Below are 19,296 nucleotides of genomic sequence, written 5' to 3' on the forward strand. Positions count from 1 at the left end.
CCTTTAGGAAGGAGATGAGGAGGAATTTCTTTAGTCAGAGGGTGGTGAATCAGTGGAGTTCATTGCCACAGACCACAGAGTGGAGGAGCCGAGGACTAGAGGGCCGTAGCCTCAGAATAAAAGGACGTACCTTTAGGAAGGAGATGAGGAGGAATTTCTTTAGTCAGAGGGTGGTGAATCAGTGGCGTTCATTGCCACAGACCACAGAGTGGAGGAGCCGAGGACTAGAGGCCACAGCCTCAGAATAAAAGGACGTACCTTTAGGAAGGAGATGAGGAGGAATTTCTTTAGTCAGAGGGTGGTGAATCTGTGGAGTTCATTGCCACAGACGGCTGTGGAGGCCAAGTCAATGGATATTTTTAAGGCAGAGATAGATAGATTCTTGGTTAGTAAGGGTGTCAGGGGTTATGGGGGGAAGGAAGGAGAATGGGGTTGAGAGGGAGAGTTAGATCGGCCATGATTGAATGGCGGAGTGGACTTGATGGGCCGAATGGCCCAATTCTGCTCCTATCACCAAAAAAAACACAATAGCGCCCACAAATGGAGACACAAGGAACTGCAGGTGCTACAGTTCTGGGGAAATTGATTGGAATGAAATGGGATTAGTGTGGGATTGGGGTGCATGGGTGCTTGATGGTAGGTCGAACGGCCTGCTTCCATGCTCTGAGTGTCTAGGGCACATTGTGAATGACCGACTCACAGAACGAGACAAAGTGTGTCAAAGGTTACGGAGAGAAAGCAGGAGAATGGAGGTGAGAGGGAAAGATAGATCAGCCATGAGCGAATGGCAATGCAGACTCAATGGGCCAAATGGCTTAATTCTTCCCCTACGTCTTATGAAGCCTAGATAACAGACTCTGCGCACTTCACAAGTTCATGTTCTAGGAGCAGAATTAGGCCATTCGACCCATCGAGTTTGCTCCGCCATTCAATCATGGCTGATCTATCTCTCCCTCCCAACTCCATTCTCCTGCCTTCTCCCCATAACCCCAGTCTAACCAAGAATCTGCCAATCTCCGCCTTAAACACTTTACCCATGTTGTCGCTTTGCCACACCTTTTCTGTAGCGCAGTGGTAGAGTTACAGCACTTGCAACGCCTGAGACTCAGGTTCGATACCGACTACGGGTGCTGCCTGTAAGGAGTTTGCACGTTCTCCCCGTTACCAGCGTGGGTTTTTCCCGAGATCTTCGGTTTCCTCCAAACTCCAAAGGCGTACAGGTTTGTAGGTTAATTGGCTTGGCATAGTGTAAAATAAAATGTCCCTAGTGTGTGTGGGGTAGTGTTAATGTGCGGGGATCGCTGGTCGGTGCGGACTCGATGGGCCGAAGGGCCTGTTTCTGTGCGATATCTCTAAACAAAACTAAATTAGAACCAGGCGCCGCTCTGTTCCCTGAGGCTTTTAACTGGGACCTAATTAAGACATCAGCGTGTTCAACACACCCTCAATCATTGCGGAATGTGGACTCTACACCTCCATATTACACATGTTCAATCGTCTGATCTAAATAAAAGCAATGTTCTTCAAATGGACCGTTTCCAGTTCACAGCTCACAGCAAAGGTCTTACTTCACTCCGAGGCATCATCTGGCAGTTGAATTAACAGTTAACATACAGTAATTGGAATAATTAAACAATATTTGGCAATCAACCAAGGTCAACATTTCTAAATCCACTTTATACCTTAAGGGCGTGAAATAATAATCCAGTTTAAAATTGCTCTTGCTGTTAATTAAGTTGCAAAGATTTTCATCTCTGCCTTTTAAATATATGAACCTTGCATGAATACGTGAGCACCACATCGATTTAAGATAGGCGGCACGGTGGCGCAGCGGTAGAGTTGCTGCCTTACACCACTTGCATTGACGGAGGCACGGGTTCGATCCCGACTACGGGCGCTGTCTGTACGTTTTCCCCGTGACCCGCGTGGGTTTTCACCGAGATCTTCGGCTTCCTCCCACACTCCAATGACGTACAGGTTTGTAGGTCAATTGGAAGTAACATTGATTCTGCATTGATCACAGTGTGGTTTGGGTTTGGTCTGAATGGTGCTAACACACCATTGATCAGCCGTGATCATATTGAATGGCGGTGCAGGCTCGAAGGGCCGAATAGCCTACTACTGCACCTATTTTCTGTTTCTATGTTTCTACCAGGCTAGATGGTTAAAGCACGCTGCCTTATACACTGTCTGAAGAAGGGTCTCGACCCGAAACATCACCTCCATGGATGCTGCCTCACCCGCTGAGTTTCTCCAGCGTTTTTGTCTACCTGCCTTTTACAATGGACACCATGTGGCAATAACTTGCCAGCTGGTCCCAGCCCCTCCTGAATGAAGAAAGGCCAAGCCGTCCGTACCTTCTCCAGTAGCTGGCGGAGTTGCTTGCTGCGGGTGTCCCGTGAACACATGCTCCGTTGAGCGACCACGGCGCATACGCACTTCCCATCGGGATCCTGGGCGGAACTGTATATCTCCCAGCCTTCCTCGGGGCTTGGGAAGAGAGTCTGTGGAGGAAGAACAGAGGAGAACAGACTGAGACGTCATCGGGAGCTGAAGTCTATGTGTCGGACGTCGGAGTGAGACCAGCAAGCTTGTTATTTGACCAGCACAGATAGAACAAAGGAGCAAGTTGGGCCGATCGGCCAGTTTTCACACTGTATGACTCCATGACACTATAGAACATTGGGGCACAGGTCTTAGAATAAAGGGGAGGTCATTTAAGACTGAAGTGAGAAAAAACCTTTTCACCCAGAGAGTTGTGGATTTATGGAATTCCCTGCCACAGAGGGCAATAGAGGCCAAGTCACTGGATGGATTTAAGAGAGAGTTAGATAGAGCTCTAGGGGCTAGTGGAGTCAAGGGATACGGGGAGAAGGCAGGCACGGGTTATTGACAGGGGACGATCAACCATGATCACAATGAATGGCGGTGCTGGCTCGAGGGGGCCAAATGGCCTCCTCCTGCACCTATTTTCTATGTTTCTATGTATGTAGGTTAATTGGCTTGGTGTACGTGTAAATTGGCCCCCAGTGTGTGTAGGGTAGTGTTAATGTGCGGGGATCACTGGTCAGTGTGGACTCGGTGGGCCGAAGGGCCTGTTTCCGCGCTGTATCTCTAAAACTAGAAGCTAAAACTAAACATTGGGGCACGTTGGGCCAATTGGCCAGTTTCCACACTGTCGGACTCTATGACTCTACAGAACATAGAACAGTACAGTACAAGAACAGGCCCCGCGCTCCACTAAAAGTCACTGATTAACATGATGTCAAGATCACCATGTATCTACCTGCATACTGCTCATATCCCTCCATATCCATATGGCCATCCAGAAGTCATTAAAATGCTACTAGTGTATTAGCATGGTAGTCCTAATGGCTTTCGCCTGAATTGTCAATGTCCTTTGATACACGGCATATCTTGGACTTTTTGGTCTTTAGCGATACAGTGGGGAAACAGGCCCTTCGGCCCGCTGAGTGCATGCCGACCAGCGGTCACCCCTTACTCTACACACTAAGGACAATTTGCAATTTTGACTGAAACCCACATGGTCACAGGGAGAACGTACAAACTCCATACCGATCAAGGCAAAATTCAATTCATACAGCCAAAGTCAGGGGACTCCTTGAGCGAAACATAAAGTGCTGGAGGAACTTTGTAGGTCATATTTTCATGTGGAGCAGAATAAGGCCACAAAAGGCACAAAAACCATCACTTTAAAGGAATTAGCATTTGGATAGACTGTCCCTTTAGGAACATACACATCAGAGAGTCTGCCTTTTCAAAAGACCAATTTATCAAATACACGGCTCCATTTAAAGGGCACAAGTTTCAAATGGATTTCCCCTTGAGACCCATACTGAGATTATGTCACTTTAAAACAGGCATTTCAAAACTCCTACCCCTCTAAGGAAGGCAATGATTCTCTAAAACCTTCCCTTAAGTGAGCTACAATATTAGTTTAAGAAGGAACTGCAGATGCTGGAAAAATCAAAGGTAGACAAAAATGCTGGAGAAACTCAAAGTGTGAGGCAGCATCTATGGAGCAAAGGAATAGTCTGAAGAAGGGTCTCGACCCAAAACGTCACCTATTCCTTTGCTCCATAGATCAAGATTCAAGAGATTCAAAAGAGTTTATTGTCATGTGTCCCAGATAGGACAATGAAATGTCCTATCTGCCTCACCCGCTGAGTTTCTCCTACAGTGTTAGTTTAGTTTAGATACAGAATGGAAACAGGCCCTTCGGCCCATTGAGTCCCACGCAACGACCATCGATCACCAGCTCCCACTAGTTCTATGTTATCCCGCTTTCTCGTCCACTCACAAGGGTCAATTAACCTACAAACCCGCACGACATTGGGAGTGTGGGGGGAAACCGGAGCACCCGGAGGAAACCCACGCAGGTCACAGGGAGAACGTGCAAACTCCACACAGCCGGCATCCGAGGTCAGAATTGAACCCGGGCCTCCAGCGCTGTGAGGCAGCGGCTCTTACCAGCTGCGCCACCGTACCATCTGTATTGTGAGACTCGTTAAAGAAAAATTTGATGAGTGACCCATGTCTTTTAATGCAGACAGAACATTGGATAACTACTAATAAACATTCAAAAGCTTTCACTTTTTGAGTTTGGGATTTTTTAAGAGTTTGCTTCTCTCTCTGGTATATTATTATTCGCATTATCAATTCCATTCGAGCCAGAGATTAGGAAGTCAGTGCCCTTATACTTCAGCCCGAAGAATTGAATCGAACTTTTTTGCAATTACTGATGTAAGACAATCATGTGGAGGCCATTTCTCGATTATTGAAAGCGTAGCTGTTGTTCAAGACTGGCTGCAGTTATTACTGCATCTGATCAAACTTAAACTCAATCTTAATTCAGCAGTGTAGCATTTCATTTCGAACTCCATTTTGTGTTGTTGCCAATTCAGAAGCAGCTCTGTGGCATTCGCAGGGAAGTGGATTGTAACTGATTTTTTAAATTTTAGTTTAATTAAGCTTTGAGGTACAGTGTGGACACATTCCTTCGGCCCATCGAGACAGCACTGACCAACGATCACCCAGTTCTATCTTCACTTTATTTCAGAATTTAGAGTTAGCGCGTGGAAATAGGCCCTTCGGCCCACCGAGTCCGCGCCGACCAGCTATCACCCATACACCAGCACTATGCTACCCACCAAGGGCACTTACAGCAGCCAATAAACCATTAAACCCCCTGAGTAAATGAACAACTCACTGTAGTTGGTCAACACAACTTGTGTAAGGGGAGGGGAGGAGCTGACAGTGCCTCACGAGTTGGTGTGGCCTAGCGGCTGACGGAGCCTCGTGGTGGCGGTAGAGGCCTGTGGGGCGGTGGGGCCTAGCGGCCAACAGAGCCTCGCAGATCGGTGGGGCCTAGCGGCTGACGGAGCCTCGTGGTGGTGGTGGAGGCCCGTGGGGCGGTGGGGCCTAGCGGCTAACGGAGCCTCAGCATGTCAGCGAGGCCTAGCGGCTGATGGAGCCTTGCAGTGGAGCTATGGGGCGGTGGGGCCTAGCGGCCAACAGAGCCTCGGCGGGTCAGTGAGGCCTAGTAGCTGACGGAGCCTCAGCAGATCAGGGAGGCCTAGTGGCTGATGGAGTCTCATGGTGGTGGTGGAGCAGCATGGGGCAGTGGGGCCTAGCAGCCGACGGAGCCTCAGCATGTCTGCGAGGCCTAGTGGCTGATGAAGCCTTGCGATGGAGCCTCGGCGAGTTACAATAATAATAATACATTTTATTTAATGCCGCCTTTCAAGACACCCAAGGTCACCTTACATCACATAATTTCAATAATAAACATACAATAAGCAACAAAGCTCCAGTAATTAAAAAATCAACAATAAAATAAATAAAAATAAAACAATAAAAACTAAAACATACAATAAACTCATACAATGAGTTGGTGGAGCTTCACGGGTCGGTGGGGCCTAGCAGTCAACGGAGCCTCAGCATGTCAGCGAGGCCTAGCGGCTGATGGAGCCTTGGCAAGTTGGTGGAGCTTCATAGATCAGTGGGGCCTAGCAGCCGACGGAGCCTCGCGATGGCGGTGAGGTCTCACGGGTCGACCCGCGCTCGGCCAGGGGTGCAGCGGTTGATGAGGCCGCCATGAGGAGGGGAGGGGGAAGAACACAGGAGGACCTGCCTTGCAACTTTGTCAGTGGCGTTCACATGGTAACTATTGCATATCTCGGGTATGCAGGCAAAGAATTTCACTGTGCCTTGTCACATGTGACAATAAACATTCCATTCCACACCAAGATATTTGTTGGTACGGGACGTGACAATCCCTTGAAGATGAGTCTGAAGAAGGGTCTCGACCAAAACATCACCCATTCCTTCTCTCCAGAGATGCTGCCTGTCCCGCTGAGTTACCCCAGCATTTTGTGTCTATCCTTGAAGATGGGACTGGGTTTGGGAGCCGGGCCTGGCAGTGAGGTACAGATGAACCCATGGGTCCTGAGCTATAGGGTGGACAACAGGCCAACATGCTGGCAGATGGAGGCATGTCCACTATCCTGCACTCAAACCTGGACCCCGTTTCCTGGCCGCTGTCTCCATGGCAACAACATTATCATGGTAGATGCTGGTTGTCATGGTAATCACTTTCCCAGGCACATCCATCATGTCTCTTGTATGTGTCCTAGGGATTTTCTGCACTCTCCCTATCCCTGCCATTCCACCAATTTCCTCTTTAAAAATACCCAATGCGGTCTGGTCCTCAGATAGCCCACCCTCTGGCCAAAGAAATTCCTCCTCATCTCCATTTCAAAGATACACTCTTTTATTCTGAGGCTGTGCCCTCTGGTCCTAGACTCTCCCACCACTGGAAACATCCTCTCCACATCCACTCCTGCTAGGTTCCAGTAATTTAGTTAGTTTAGCTTATTTCCCCATGTACTGAGGTACAGTGAAAAGCTTTTTTGTTGCGTGCTATCCAGTCTGCGGAAAGACAACACATGATTGCATTCAAGCAGTCAGAGAAACATCGAAAATAGGTGCAGGAGTAGGCCATTCGGCTCTTCGAGCCTGCACCGCCATTCAATATGATCATGGCTGATCATCCAACTCAGTATCCCGTACCTGCCTTCTCTCCATACCCCCTGATCCCTTTAGCCACAAGGGCCACATCTAACTCCCTCTTAAATATAGCCAATGAACCGGCCTCAACTACCTTCTGTGGCAGAGAGTTCCAGAGATTCACCACTCTCTGTGTGAAAAATGTTTTTCTCATCTCGGTCCTAAAGGATTTCCCCTTTATCCTTGAGCTGTGACCCCTTGTCCTGGACTTCCCCAACATCGGGAACAATCTTCCTGCATCTGCCCCTTAAGAATTTTGTAAGTTTCTATAAGATCCCCCCTCAATCTCCTAAATTCTAGTGAGTACAAGCCGAGTCTACAGTCTACAGTGTACAGATACAGGATAAAGGGAATAAGGTTTAGTGCAAATTATAGTCCATTAAACGGGGATTAAAGATAGTCCGAGGGTCTCCAACTAGGTAGATGGTAACTCAGTTGGTTCAGTTGCCTAATAACAGCTGGGAAGAAACTGTCCCTGAATCTGGAGGTATGTGTTTTCACATTTCTGTACCTCTTACCTGATGGGAGAGGGGAGAAGAGGGGATGGCCGAGGTGAGGCTGGTCCTTGATGATGCTGCTGGCCTTGCCGAGGCAGCGTGAGGTGTAGATGGAGTCGATGGAAGGGAGGTTTGTTTGCGTGATGGTCTGGGTTACGTCAACAAGAGCGGCTCAACGGTAGAGTTGCTGCCTCACAGCGCCAGAAACCCAGGTTCCATCCTGACTACGGGTGCTGTCTGTACGGAGTTAGTACGTTCTCCCCGTGACCTGCGTGGGTTTTCTCCGCGATCTTCGGTTTCCTCCCACACTCCACAGCCACACATCTTTGTAGGTTAAATGGCTTGGTGTAAATGTAAAAATTGTCCCTAGTGTGTGTGGGATAGTGTTAATGTGCGGGGATTGCTGTTCGGTGCGGGCTTGGTGGGCCGAAGGGCCTCTTTCAGTGCTGTATCTCTAATCTAAACTCTGCTGTTATAAATAGCTACTTAATGGTCAGTATGGACACAGTGGGCTGAAGGGCCTGTTTCTGTGAGTCATCGAGAGTCATAGAGTGATACAGTGTGGAAACAGGCCCTTCGGCCCAACTTGCCCACACCGGCCAACACGCCCCATCTACACTAGTCCCACCTGCCTGCGTTTGGTCCATATCCCTCCAAACATGTCTTAGCCATGTACCTGTCTAACTGATTCTTAAATGTTGGGATAGTCCCTGCCTCAGCTACCTCCTCTGGCAGCTTGTTCCACACATCCTCGAAGAACCAGCATGACCCACAGCTGACAAGGAAATCTCCATAAAGGGCCTGTCCCACTCGGCGATGGTTTTCGGCGACTGCCGGAATAATTGACTGACGTATATCAGGACACCGAAGAATTTGCGGCATGATGATGTATCGGCGCGCGGTGTTTTCTTCAAGTGCCGCAACATTTTTTTTGCCGCCGCTGGATTTTGAAATGTTCAAAATCTTTTGCCGACCCTGGTATGACGCGGGCAATCGCCGAAAAAAATCACCCAGTGGGACAGGCCCTTTAGTGAAGACATGAAATGGCTCATAGATGGAAACAGCTGTCTCTCAGCGCAAGTGGCTTTAATGACACAGGATAACATCCAAAGCCTTGCGTGGTGTGGATCATCTCTGCAAATGGACCGCGAATGGATAGGGAGCCGGTGGATGACAATCAACACAAATGGCTGGGGCTCACAACATCCTGTCGGAGGAGGTTTTGGCCCCACTGCTTGCAAGCACAGCTGTGGCAATGTTAACCATCAAATCATGATCGGAGCTCATTAATTAACATCTCGCAAACAGTTTAATGTAAGGAGTGCGCAAGAAGGAACTGCAGGTTCTAGTTTACAGGAGGCAAGAGAATGGGGTTAGGAGGGAGAGATGATGGGCCAAATGGCCCTATTCCATGTGACCTTACACACAAAATGCAGAAACTCGACTAGTTGGACCGAAGGGCCTGTTTTCATGCTGGATGTGTCTATGTGAAAACGCACACCTCCAGATTCAGGGACAGTTTCTTCCCAGCTGTTATCAGGCAACTGAATCATCCTACCACAACCAGAGAGCAGCGCTGAACAACTATCTACCTCATCGGTGACCTATCTTTGATCGGACTTTGCTGGATTTACCTTGCACTAAACGTCATTCCCTTATCATGTATCTGTACACTGTAGATGGCTCGATTGTAATCATGTTTTGCCCGTTAGCAGGCAGCAAAAGCTTTTCACTGTGACTCAGTACACGTGATAATAAACTAAACTAAACTATGACTCATTGAATGTGGCCTGAAATGATCGGTTAATTCAATATCGAATGATTCATACATAATTCATGAGTTTTACGAAGTTATGGTTCATGAACACGTCTAATGTTCTGAGCAGAATATACACACATGGTGGGACCTAGACAGATCCTCTGTAGCTGAATGTGAAGTATTTTCTTCCATGACCAAAGCTCAGGCCGCAAGCTCTAGGATGTAATTTAATTGGATTTTTAAATTGATTATGATTAAATGGATTCAATGAATAGACGGGATGAAGTATTTCTGCCTATATTGATGGGGTGACACGGTGATGCAGTGGGGGAGGTTGCAGGTGGTTGCCGGAGGTTGCAGGTAGTGGAAGCAGGTAGGGAGACTGACAAAAACCTCCGGGAACCGCACGGAAACCTTGGGTGGGGCGCAAAGTCTCCAGAGGTTTCCGTTCAGGTTTCCTAAGTGGGACAGGGGCATTACAGCGCCAAAGACAAGGGTTCGACCACAACTACGGGTGCTGTCTGTACGGAGTTTGTACGTTCACCTCGTGACCTGCGTGGATTTTCTCCAAGATCTTCGGTTTCCTCCCACACTCCAAAAGACATAGAGGTTTGTAGATTAATTGGCTTGGTATAAATGTGTAAGAATTGTCCCTGGTGTGTCGTGTAGTGTTAATGTGTGGGGGATCGCTGGTCGGTGCAGACCCAGTGGGTAAAAGGGCCTGTTTCCGTGCTGTAACTAAACCAGAAATGTACTTAGTTTTTAGAGCAACAGCCTGGAAACAGGCCCTTCAGCCCATCGAGTCCACACCAACCAGCATTCACCCTATACACTAGCACTACCCTACATACTATGAACAAGTGTGTCAGAGGTTATGGGGAGAAGACAGGAGAATGGGGTTTGGAGGGAGAGATAGATCAGCCATGATTGAATGGCGGGGTAGACTTGATGGGCCGAATGGTTTAATTCTACTCCTATCCCTTGTGACCTTATGAACAATTTATAGAAATCAATTAACCTTCAAACCTGCACGTCTTTGGAGTGTGGGAGGAAACCGGAGCACCCGTAGAAAACCCACGTGGTCACTGGGAGAAAGTACAAACTCCCCACAGGCAGGATCGAATCTGGGTATCTGGTGCTGTAATGCCCCTGTCCCACTTAGGAAACCTGAACGGAAACCTCTGGAGACTTTGCGCCCCACCCAAGGTTTCCGTGCGGTTCCCGGAGGTTGCAGGTGGTTGCCGGAGGTTGCAGGTAGTGGAAGCAGGTAGGGAGACTGACAAAAACCTCCGGGAACCGCACAGAAACCTTGGGTGGGGCACAAAGTCTCCAGAGGTTTCCGTTCAGGTTTCCTAAGTGGGACAGGGGCATAAGGCAGCAACTCTACCGCTGCGCCACTGTGCGGCCCATGGTGCTGCTATGGTTAAATTATTGGCCAAATAAATCACCGGCCTGTACTAACAACCCAGATGCTGAGCTGAAATCCCATCTCAGCAGCTGTGGAATCTGAATTTGGTTAATTGACTCTTTTTGGAATTGAAGAAGAAATATTGGCTTCACTGATGGTGAAAACAAAAAAACACCAGATTGTCATAAACAACTATTTAGTTCACTCCTGTGTCTCAGGTGGAGGGATTTTGGCAAAATACCCAGTTCATCCTATGTTTGATTTCAGAGCCACAGTGACTCCATCGACACTTCAAGCTGCCTCGGCAAGGCCACCAGCATAATCAAGGACCAGTCTCACCCTGGTCTCCCCTCTCCCATCAGGCAAGAGGGACAGAAGTGCGAAGACACACACCTCCAGATTCAGGGACAGTGTCTTCTCAGCTGCAACAGAACCATCCTCTCACCAACTGGAGACTGAGAGCAGTCCAGACCTAACATCTAACTCGTTGGACAACCTTGAACTATCTTTAATTGGACTTTGTCTTGCAATAAACATTATTAGGGCAGTCACGGTGGTGCAGCGGTAGATTTGCTGCCTTACAGCAAAATGCAGCGCCAGAGACCTGGGTTCGATCCCGACTACGGGCGCTGTCTGTACGGAGTTTGTACATTCTCACCGTGATCTGTGTGGGCTTTCTCCGGGATCTTCGGTTTCCTCCCACACTCCAAAGACGTGCAAGTTTGTAGGTTAATAGGCTTGATAAAAATGTAAAATTGTCCAAGTTGGCGATATGCAGAGTACTGCCCTGCCCACTACAAAATTCAGAAGGTTCAGAAGCTTATCAATGCTAAAAATAAGGAAACATTTTGAATATAAGATAACCAGGGGACTCTTTCCCCATTCCTTAACCTGAAACATGAACTCTGTTTCTGTCTCCATCCTACTGCATATTCCATACTATTTCTATTTTTATTTCAGATTTTCCGCATCTGCAGTTTCTTGATTTTCAAAGACTCCTGTTATTCCTGTTATCCAGCATTTAACCCCCTCCCATTCCCACACCGACCACACCGTCCTGGGCCTCCTCCGATGTCAGTGAGGCCCAACGCAAATTGGAGGAACAGCACCTCATATTTCGCTTGGGCGGTATGAACATTGACTTCTCTAACTTCAGATAGCCCTTGCTTTCCCTCTCTCTTCCTACCTCCCCCTTCCCTACCTATCTAACTCATTGGTGATTCTCGGACTATCCTTGATCAGACTTGCTGGCTTTACCTTGCACTAAACATTATTCCCTTATCATGTATCTGGTACATTGTAAATGGATCGATTGTATTCATGTTAAAGAAATAACTGCAGATGCTGGAAAAATCGAAGGCGGACAAAAATGCTGGAGAAACTCAGCGGGTGAGGCAGCATCTAATCATCTAATTGTAATCATGTGTTGGCTTTCTGCTAATTGGTTAGCACGCAACAAAAGCTTTTCACCGTACCTCGATACACGTGACAATTAACTCAACTGGAACTTGATATCAGGCACAACTAGTTCAGCCGACACTGCTTAAATTAGTGACAGGTACAATATTCCAGTCAAGAACTACATCAGGTACATTCAGAAGTTCAAACCACAGCTGTCAGAAACACGAAAGGAAAATTCTGTAGAGCTAACATTTTAAACATTGGCTAATAAATTGTGTTTGAGGTCTTGCGTTTGCTAATGGATTTCAACTCCTTTATCTGCTCTGGTGCATTGTAATGTGTGGATCAGTAGTGTGTGGAGCAGAGTAATGTGTATCCCAAAATATCCCACAAAAACTCAGCTTGTTAGCGTTTAGTTAGATTATTGTCACGTGTACTGAAGTACAGCGAAAAACTTTTAGTTGTGGGGCATGATATCCAGTCAGTGGATACTTCCTGAGAAGATTGCAGAGATTCGGTTATGTCAGAGAGGACTCTGTTGAATGTCTACAGGTGTACAGTTGAACGGGACGACAGATGGCACAATGGGCTAAGTGTTCGGCTGGCGACCGGAAGGTGGCCGGTTCGAATCCCGCTTGGAGTGCATACTGTCGTTGTGTCCTTGGGCAAGACACTTCACCCACCTTTGCCTGTGTGTGAATGTGTGTGAATGTGTGCGAGTGAGTGGTGGTGGTCGGAGGGGCCGTAGGCGCAGATTGGCAGCCACGCTTCCGTCAGTCTGCCCCAGGGCAGCTGTGGCTACGGAAGTAGCTTACCACCACCGAGTGTGACTGAGGAGTGAATGAATAATGCGATGTAAAGCGCCTTGAGTATTAGAAAGGCGCTATATAAATCCCATCCATTATTATTATTATTACAGTTGAGAGCATATTGACTGGTAGCATCAGGGCCAGGTTCACCAACAGCATGCCCAGCAGCAAAGAAGTCTGCAAAAAGTTGTGACCACTGCCCAGTCCATCGCGGGTACTGACCTCCCCACCATCAAAGGAATCTACCGGGAGTCGCTGCCTCATAAAGACAGCCAGCATCACCAGAGACCCACACCACCCTGGCCACGCGCTCATTTCACTCCTGCCATCGGGAAGAAGGAGATAGAAGTGCTGGAGTAGCTTTCGTTCCGCTGACTGGTTAGCACACAACAAAGCTTTTCACTGTACCTCGGTACACGTGACAATAAACTAAACTGAAACACTCCACTAAGAAAAACGTCTCGACCCGAAACGTCACTGATCCTTTTTCTCCAGAGATGTTGTGAATTTATAATAATAATAATAATAATAATACATTTTATTTATGAGCGCCTTTCAAGAGTCTCAAGGACACCTATTAGGAAACATGTTCCCAGTATTGGGCGAGTCCAAAACCAGGATCCACAGTCTTAGAATTAAGGGGAGGTAATTTAATACTGAGGTGAGAAAAAACTTTTTCACCCAGAGATTTATGAATTTATGGAATTCCCTGCCACAGAGGGCAGAGGAGGCCAAGTCACTGGATGGATTTAAGAGAGAGTTAGATAGAGCTCTAGGGGCAAGTGGTGTCAAGGGATATGGGGAGAAGGCAGGCACGGGTTATTGATTGGGGACGATCAGCCATGATCACGATGAATGGCGGTGCTGGCTCGAAGGGACAAATGGCCTCCTCCTGCACCTATTGTCTATGTTTCTATCTATGTTTCTATGTTGCCTGACCCACTGAGTTACTCCAGCTTTTTGTGCTTTTCTTCTGTATATACCAGCATCTACTGTTTCTTCCGACACTATACAAGCAAGTATCCTTGTTTACCCATGTGGCAATTCAGTTGGAGTTTATTGTCACTTGTACCGAGGTACAGTGAAAAGCTTTTGTTGCGTGCTATCCAGTTAGCAGAAAGACAACACATGATTACAATTAGATGCTGCCCCACCCGCTGAGTTTCTCCAGCATTTTTGTCCACCTTCGATTTTTCCAGCATCTGCAGTTATTTCTTTAACATGAATGCAATCGATCCATTTACAGTGCACCAGATGCATGATAAGGGAATAACGTTTAGTGCAAGGTAAAGCCAGCAAAGTCCGATCAAGGATAGTCCGAAGGTCACTCTCTAGATACTCTCTAGAATTTAGGAGATTGAGAGGGGATCTTATAGAAACTTTCAAAATTCTTAAGGGGTTGGACAGGCTAGATGCAGGAAGATTGCTCCCGATGTTGGGGAAGTCCAGGACAAGGGGTCACAGCTTAAGGATAAGGGGGAAATCCTTTAAAACCGAGATGAGAAGAACTTTTTTCACACAGAGAGTGGTGAATCTCTGGAACTCCCTGCCACAGAGGGTAGTCGAGGCCAGTTCATTGGCTATATTTAAGAGGGAGTTAGATGTGGCTTGTGGCTAAGGGGATCAGAGGGTATGGAGAGAAGGCAGGTACGGGATACTGAGTTGGATGATCAGCCATGATCATATTGAATGGCGGTGCAGGCTCGAAGGGCCGAATGGCCTACTCCTGCACCTAATTTCTATGTTTCTATGTTTCTATGTTTCACCAAAGAGGTAGATAGTAGTTCAGTGCTGCTCTCTGGTTGTGGTAGGATGATTCAGTTGTCATTCCCTGCTGTGTGGATGCAGGAAGGAGATCTATAGATGCTGCATGTTAAACATCCTTAGGGAAGGATAGAGAGAAGAGTGGTGATCCCTCTGGGATCTGGGTACACATTTATCTCTGTGCAAGCACGAGCTGAGTGGATTATCTGCTCGTTCTTCCTCCCTTGTTGCTAGTGGGAGCAGAGAGAGCCGGCATTGCCAGACACTTTTCCCAGCTGCACAACAAAGATGCCCAAAGCCACATGTTATTTGTCAAGCACATTGACACATCCTGTCTCTCTTATCGATCGTCGACCATGAACAGTGAACATTTCCATTAAGAATAGCCTTTTCGACCCAGGAAAGACTATCGACTGAGATGGATCACCGAAATTAGAGTCGGTGCCTCACAGCGCCAGAGACCCGGGTTCCATCCTGACTACGGGTGCTGTCTGTACGGAGTTTGTACGTTCTACCCGACGACAGATGGCACAATGGGCTAAGTGTTCGGCTGGCGACCGGAAGGTGGCCGGTTCGAATCCCGCTTGGAGTGCATACTGTCGTTGTGTCCTTGGGCAAGGCACTTCACCCACCTTTGCCTGTGTGTGAATGTGTGTGAATGTGTGTGAGTGATTGGTGGTGGTCGGAGGGGCCGTAGGCGCAGATTGGCAGCCACGCTTCCGTCAGTCTGCCCCAGGGCAGCTGTGGCTACAGAAGTAGCTTACCACCACCGAGTGTGACTGAGGAGTGAATGAATAATGCGATGTAAAGCGCCTTGAGTATTAGAAAGGCGCTATATAAATCCCATCCATTATTATTATTATTATTACCCGAGACCGTGTGGGTTTTCTCCGGGTGTCCGGTTTCTTCCCACACTCCAAAGCACTGCAGGTTTGTAGGTTAATTGGCTTCGGTAAAATTGTAAAACTGTCCCAATTGTGTAAGATAGTGTTAGTGTACAGGGATTGCTGGTCTGCACGGACATGGTAGGCTGAAGGGCTTGTTTCCACACTATATATTTTTTAGTTTTTCTATCTAACTCTCTCTTGAAAGCTTCCAGAGAATTGGCCTCCACTGCCTTCTGAGCAGAGAATTCCACAAACTCACAACTCTCTGGGTGAAAATGTTTTTCCCCATCTCCGTTCTAAATGGCCTACCCCTTATTCTTAAACTGTGGCCCCCTGGTTCTGGACTCCCCCAACGTCGGGAACATGTTTGCTGCCTCTAGCGTGTCCAATCCTTTAATAATCTTTTTTTTCAATAAGATATCCTCTCATCCTTCTAAATCCATGTGTATGCAAGCCCAGTCGCTCCATTCTTTCAACATATGACAGTCCCGCCATCCCAGGGAATTAACCTGGTGAACCTACGCTGCACTCCCTCAATAGCAAGAATGTCCTTCCTCAAATTTGGATACCAAAACTGCACACAATATTCCTGGTGTCCTATCCATGTTTCTTAAACGTTGCGATAGTCCCAGCCTCAACTACTTCCTCTGGCAGCTCGTTCCATACACCCACCACCCTTTGAGTGAAAAAGTTACCCCTCAGATTCCTATTAAATCTTTCCCCCCTTCACCTTAAACCTATGTCCTTTAGTTCTCGATTCCCTTTCTCTGGGCAAGAGATTCAGTGTGTCACTGCCTCAGTTTCTTGGCTGTGGAGCCCCGCATCTGCAGAGTTGGTGGAAGGTCCTATTTCTATGCTGTATCTATCATCTACCCGATCTATTTCTCTCGTGATTTTATACAGCACGAACAGATATTTGAGACTGTGCTTCCTGGTTTTTCCGAATGCTTTAAGAAGTCCTGGGATTTCGATTGCACATATTTCTTATTCTTCTGCTTGTCTCCCGGGATTGAAGCCATCACTTGCACCACATCCAATCTCAGCAGTAAATCATTGCGCTGTTGTTCGTTGCTGCAAACAGGTGAAAAAATGAGCAGTTGCTTCACTCGAACCAGAGTTCCTGCTGTTCACAATTAAAATATCCCTGTACGTTGAATGTGAGCAAATGTGAGGCCACTAATTAACAAGGGCTGATACGGTGGTACAGTGGTAGAATTGCTGCCTCACAGCGCCAGAGACCAGGGTTCGATCCTGACTTCAGGTGCTGCCTGTCCATGCAGAGTTTGCACGTTGTCCCTGTGACCGCGTGGATTTGTCCCGGGTGCTCCGGTTTCCTCTCACACTCCAAAGATGTACAGGTTTGTAGGTTAACTGGCTTTCCCCTCTCTCCCTCTCTCCCGCTCCAAGGTGCATCACAATCAAGTCCTGCTGGACATGAGATCCTGCAAAGTGCCTCACAGCATATTAATAGTTTAATGACGTGTAAATCTGCTGTCGTAAGATGTTGTACAGTCATTTCAAGGGAGTCAATCAATGCATTTCAATACCGTTCTGCGAGACCCAGCCAGGATCCGTGACCCTTGATGACATCCAGAAGATGGGATCTGATCTCAGGAAGTGGATCATTAACAACGTTCCCACTTAACCTCACCCTGATGGGATAATGGGGAAGAAACACAAGGGGAACTAATATTACATGCTCCGAGCCTTGACTTGGGGATTCATCACTGTCCCCACATCTATGCCGTCTCAATTGCTGAACGCGCTGCCCAGCAATATATTGCAACCCCTTCACCAGATGGATCACTGCAGCTTCCCCTCGACCTCCACAGGGGCAATTAGAGTAGGGTCTTCACAAGGATGTTGCCACCACTCGATGACCTGGGAGGTTGAGCAGGCTAGGACGTTAATCCTTGCACTGCAAAATGACTCTTTGGCGTGTAGGAAGAAACCGAAGATCTCGGAGAAAGCCCGCGCAGGTCACGGGGAGAGCATGTAAACTCCGCACAGACAGCACCCGTAGTCAGGATTTAACCGGGGTCTCCGGTGCTGTAAACCCCCTGTCCCACATTCCAGAGTTACTCACGAACTCTCCCGAGTTTTCCCCTTGATTTGAACTCGGGGAATGTCAGTAGCGATATCTCGTAGCGGCTCGTAATGCCAGCCGTAGCAACTCGGGGCATCAGGTAAGTCGGGACGTTTTATGGGATGTCAGGACTTTCATATGAAGAAAGACTGGATAGACTCGGCTTGTACTCGCTAGGATTTAGAAGATTGAGGGGGGATCTTATAGAAACTTACAAAATTCTTAAGGGGTTGGACAGGCTAGATGCAGGAAGATTGTTCCCGATGTTGGGGAAGTCCAGAACAAGGGGTCACAGTTTAAGGATAAGGGGGAAATCTTTTAGGACCGAGATGAGAAAAACATTTTTTACACAGAGAGTGATGAATCTGTGGAATTCTCTGCCACAGAAGGTAGTTGAGGCCACAGTTCATTGGCTATATTTAAGAGGGAGTTAGATGTGGCCCTTGTGGCTAAAGGGATCAGGGGGTATGGAGAGAAGGCAGGTACAGGATACTGAGTTGGATGATCAGCCATGATCATATTGAATGGCGGTGCAGGCTCGAAGGGCCGAATGGCCTACTCCTGCACCTATTTTCTATGTTTCAACATGTTGAAAAATGTCCACGAGTTTTTAAAAAATAGCCCCGAGTACCTACGGCTGGCTATTACCATAATGCTCCGAGTTCGAATCAAGGGGAAAGCTCAGGAGAGTTCGTGAGTAGCTCAGGAAAGTGGGACAGGCCCTTTAGGCAGCAACTCTACCACTGCGCAACCGATGGAGATGTCTTGACGACGGTCCATATTACGGTCGAGGAGTTGCTGAACCTCCCAGGCGTAAGAGGGTAGACAAATCTCCCGGCCTGATCGGATATATCCGAGGACATTGTGGGAAGCTAGAGAAGAAATTGCAGGCACACTGGCTCGGATGTATAAATCACCATTAGGAACGGGTGAGGTGCCAGGAAATTGTCGAGTAGCTAATGTTGTGCCTCTATTGAAACAGAGCTGCAAGGAACAGCCTGAATAAATAAGCCTGCACCTTATCTAACACACCTGTATACGATCACCCCTCATCCTCCGGCTCACCAACACAGTCCTAAACTCTGCCCATCTCCCCCTCTAACACAATTGCACACAACTCGATAAGTTCACCCCTCAGCCTCGTGCGCTCCAAGGGATACAATTCAATTCTGCTCATCCTCTCCCTGTAGCTCAGGCCCTCGAGTCCTGGCTGCTTAATTGTATTTTTTCCCTTTCCAGCTGAATAACATCTTCCATTCCACAGAGCAATGGCCAACATTGAACACAATACTCCAAGTGTGCCTTCATTAACATCTTGTACAACTAACTATACGCCCAACATCTACACTCAATACCCTAACTGATGGAGGCCAATGTGCTGAAAGCCATCTTGACCACCCTATCTCTCTGGGTGAGGCCACCTTTTGACCCATGAGCTCTTACTTGGAGACTAAAGGGGCTGTCCCATTTGGGCGACCTAATCCACGAGTTTAGAAGACCCTAGCCGAGTTGAAAAAAATGTCAAGATCATGTTGACTCGCCGAAGTAAAAGACCTCCTACGACTATGTCTACGACCTCCTACGACCCCCCTCAAC

The 19,296-nt window shown here is 47.7% G+C and overlaps 1 protein-coding gene across 1 annotated transcript in view; it reads right to left on the reverse strand.

The window, feature by feature from the left end:
* Positions 1–19,296, reverse strand: part of olfm2 (olfactomedin 2) — a 132,345-nt gene that overhangs the window by 60,984 nt on the left and 52,065 nt on the right. Inside the window, 1 exon segment of the mRNA XM_033050881.1 lies at positions 2,351–2,504. Coding sequence (XP_032906772.1) covers positions 2,351–2,504 — 154 coding nt within the window.

Source organism: Amblyraja radiata, chromosome 35 (assembly GCF_010909765.2).
Source record: "Amblyraja radiata isolate CabotCenter1 chromosome 35, sAmbRad1.1.pri, whole genome shotgun sequence".
In the NCBI taxonomy this organism is placed as follows: Eukaryota; Metazoa; Chordata; class Chondrichthyes; order Rajiformes; family Rajidae; genus Amblyraja; species Amblyraja radiata.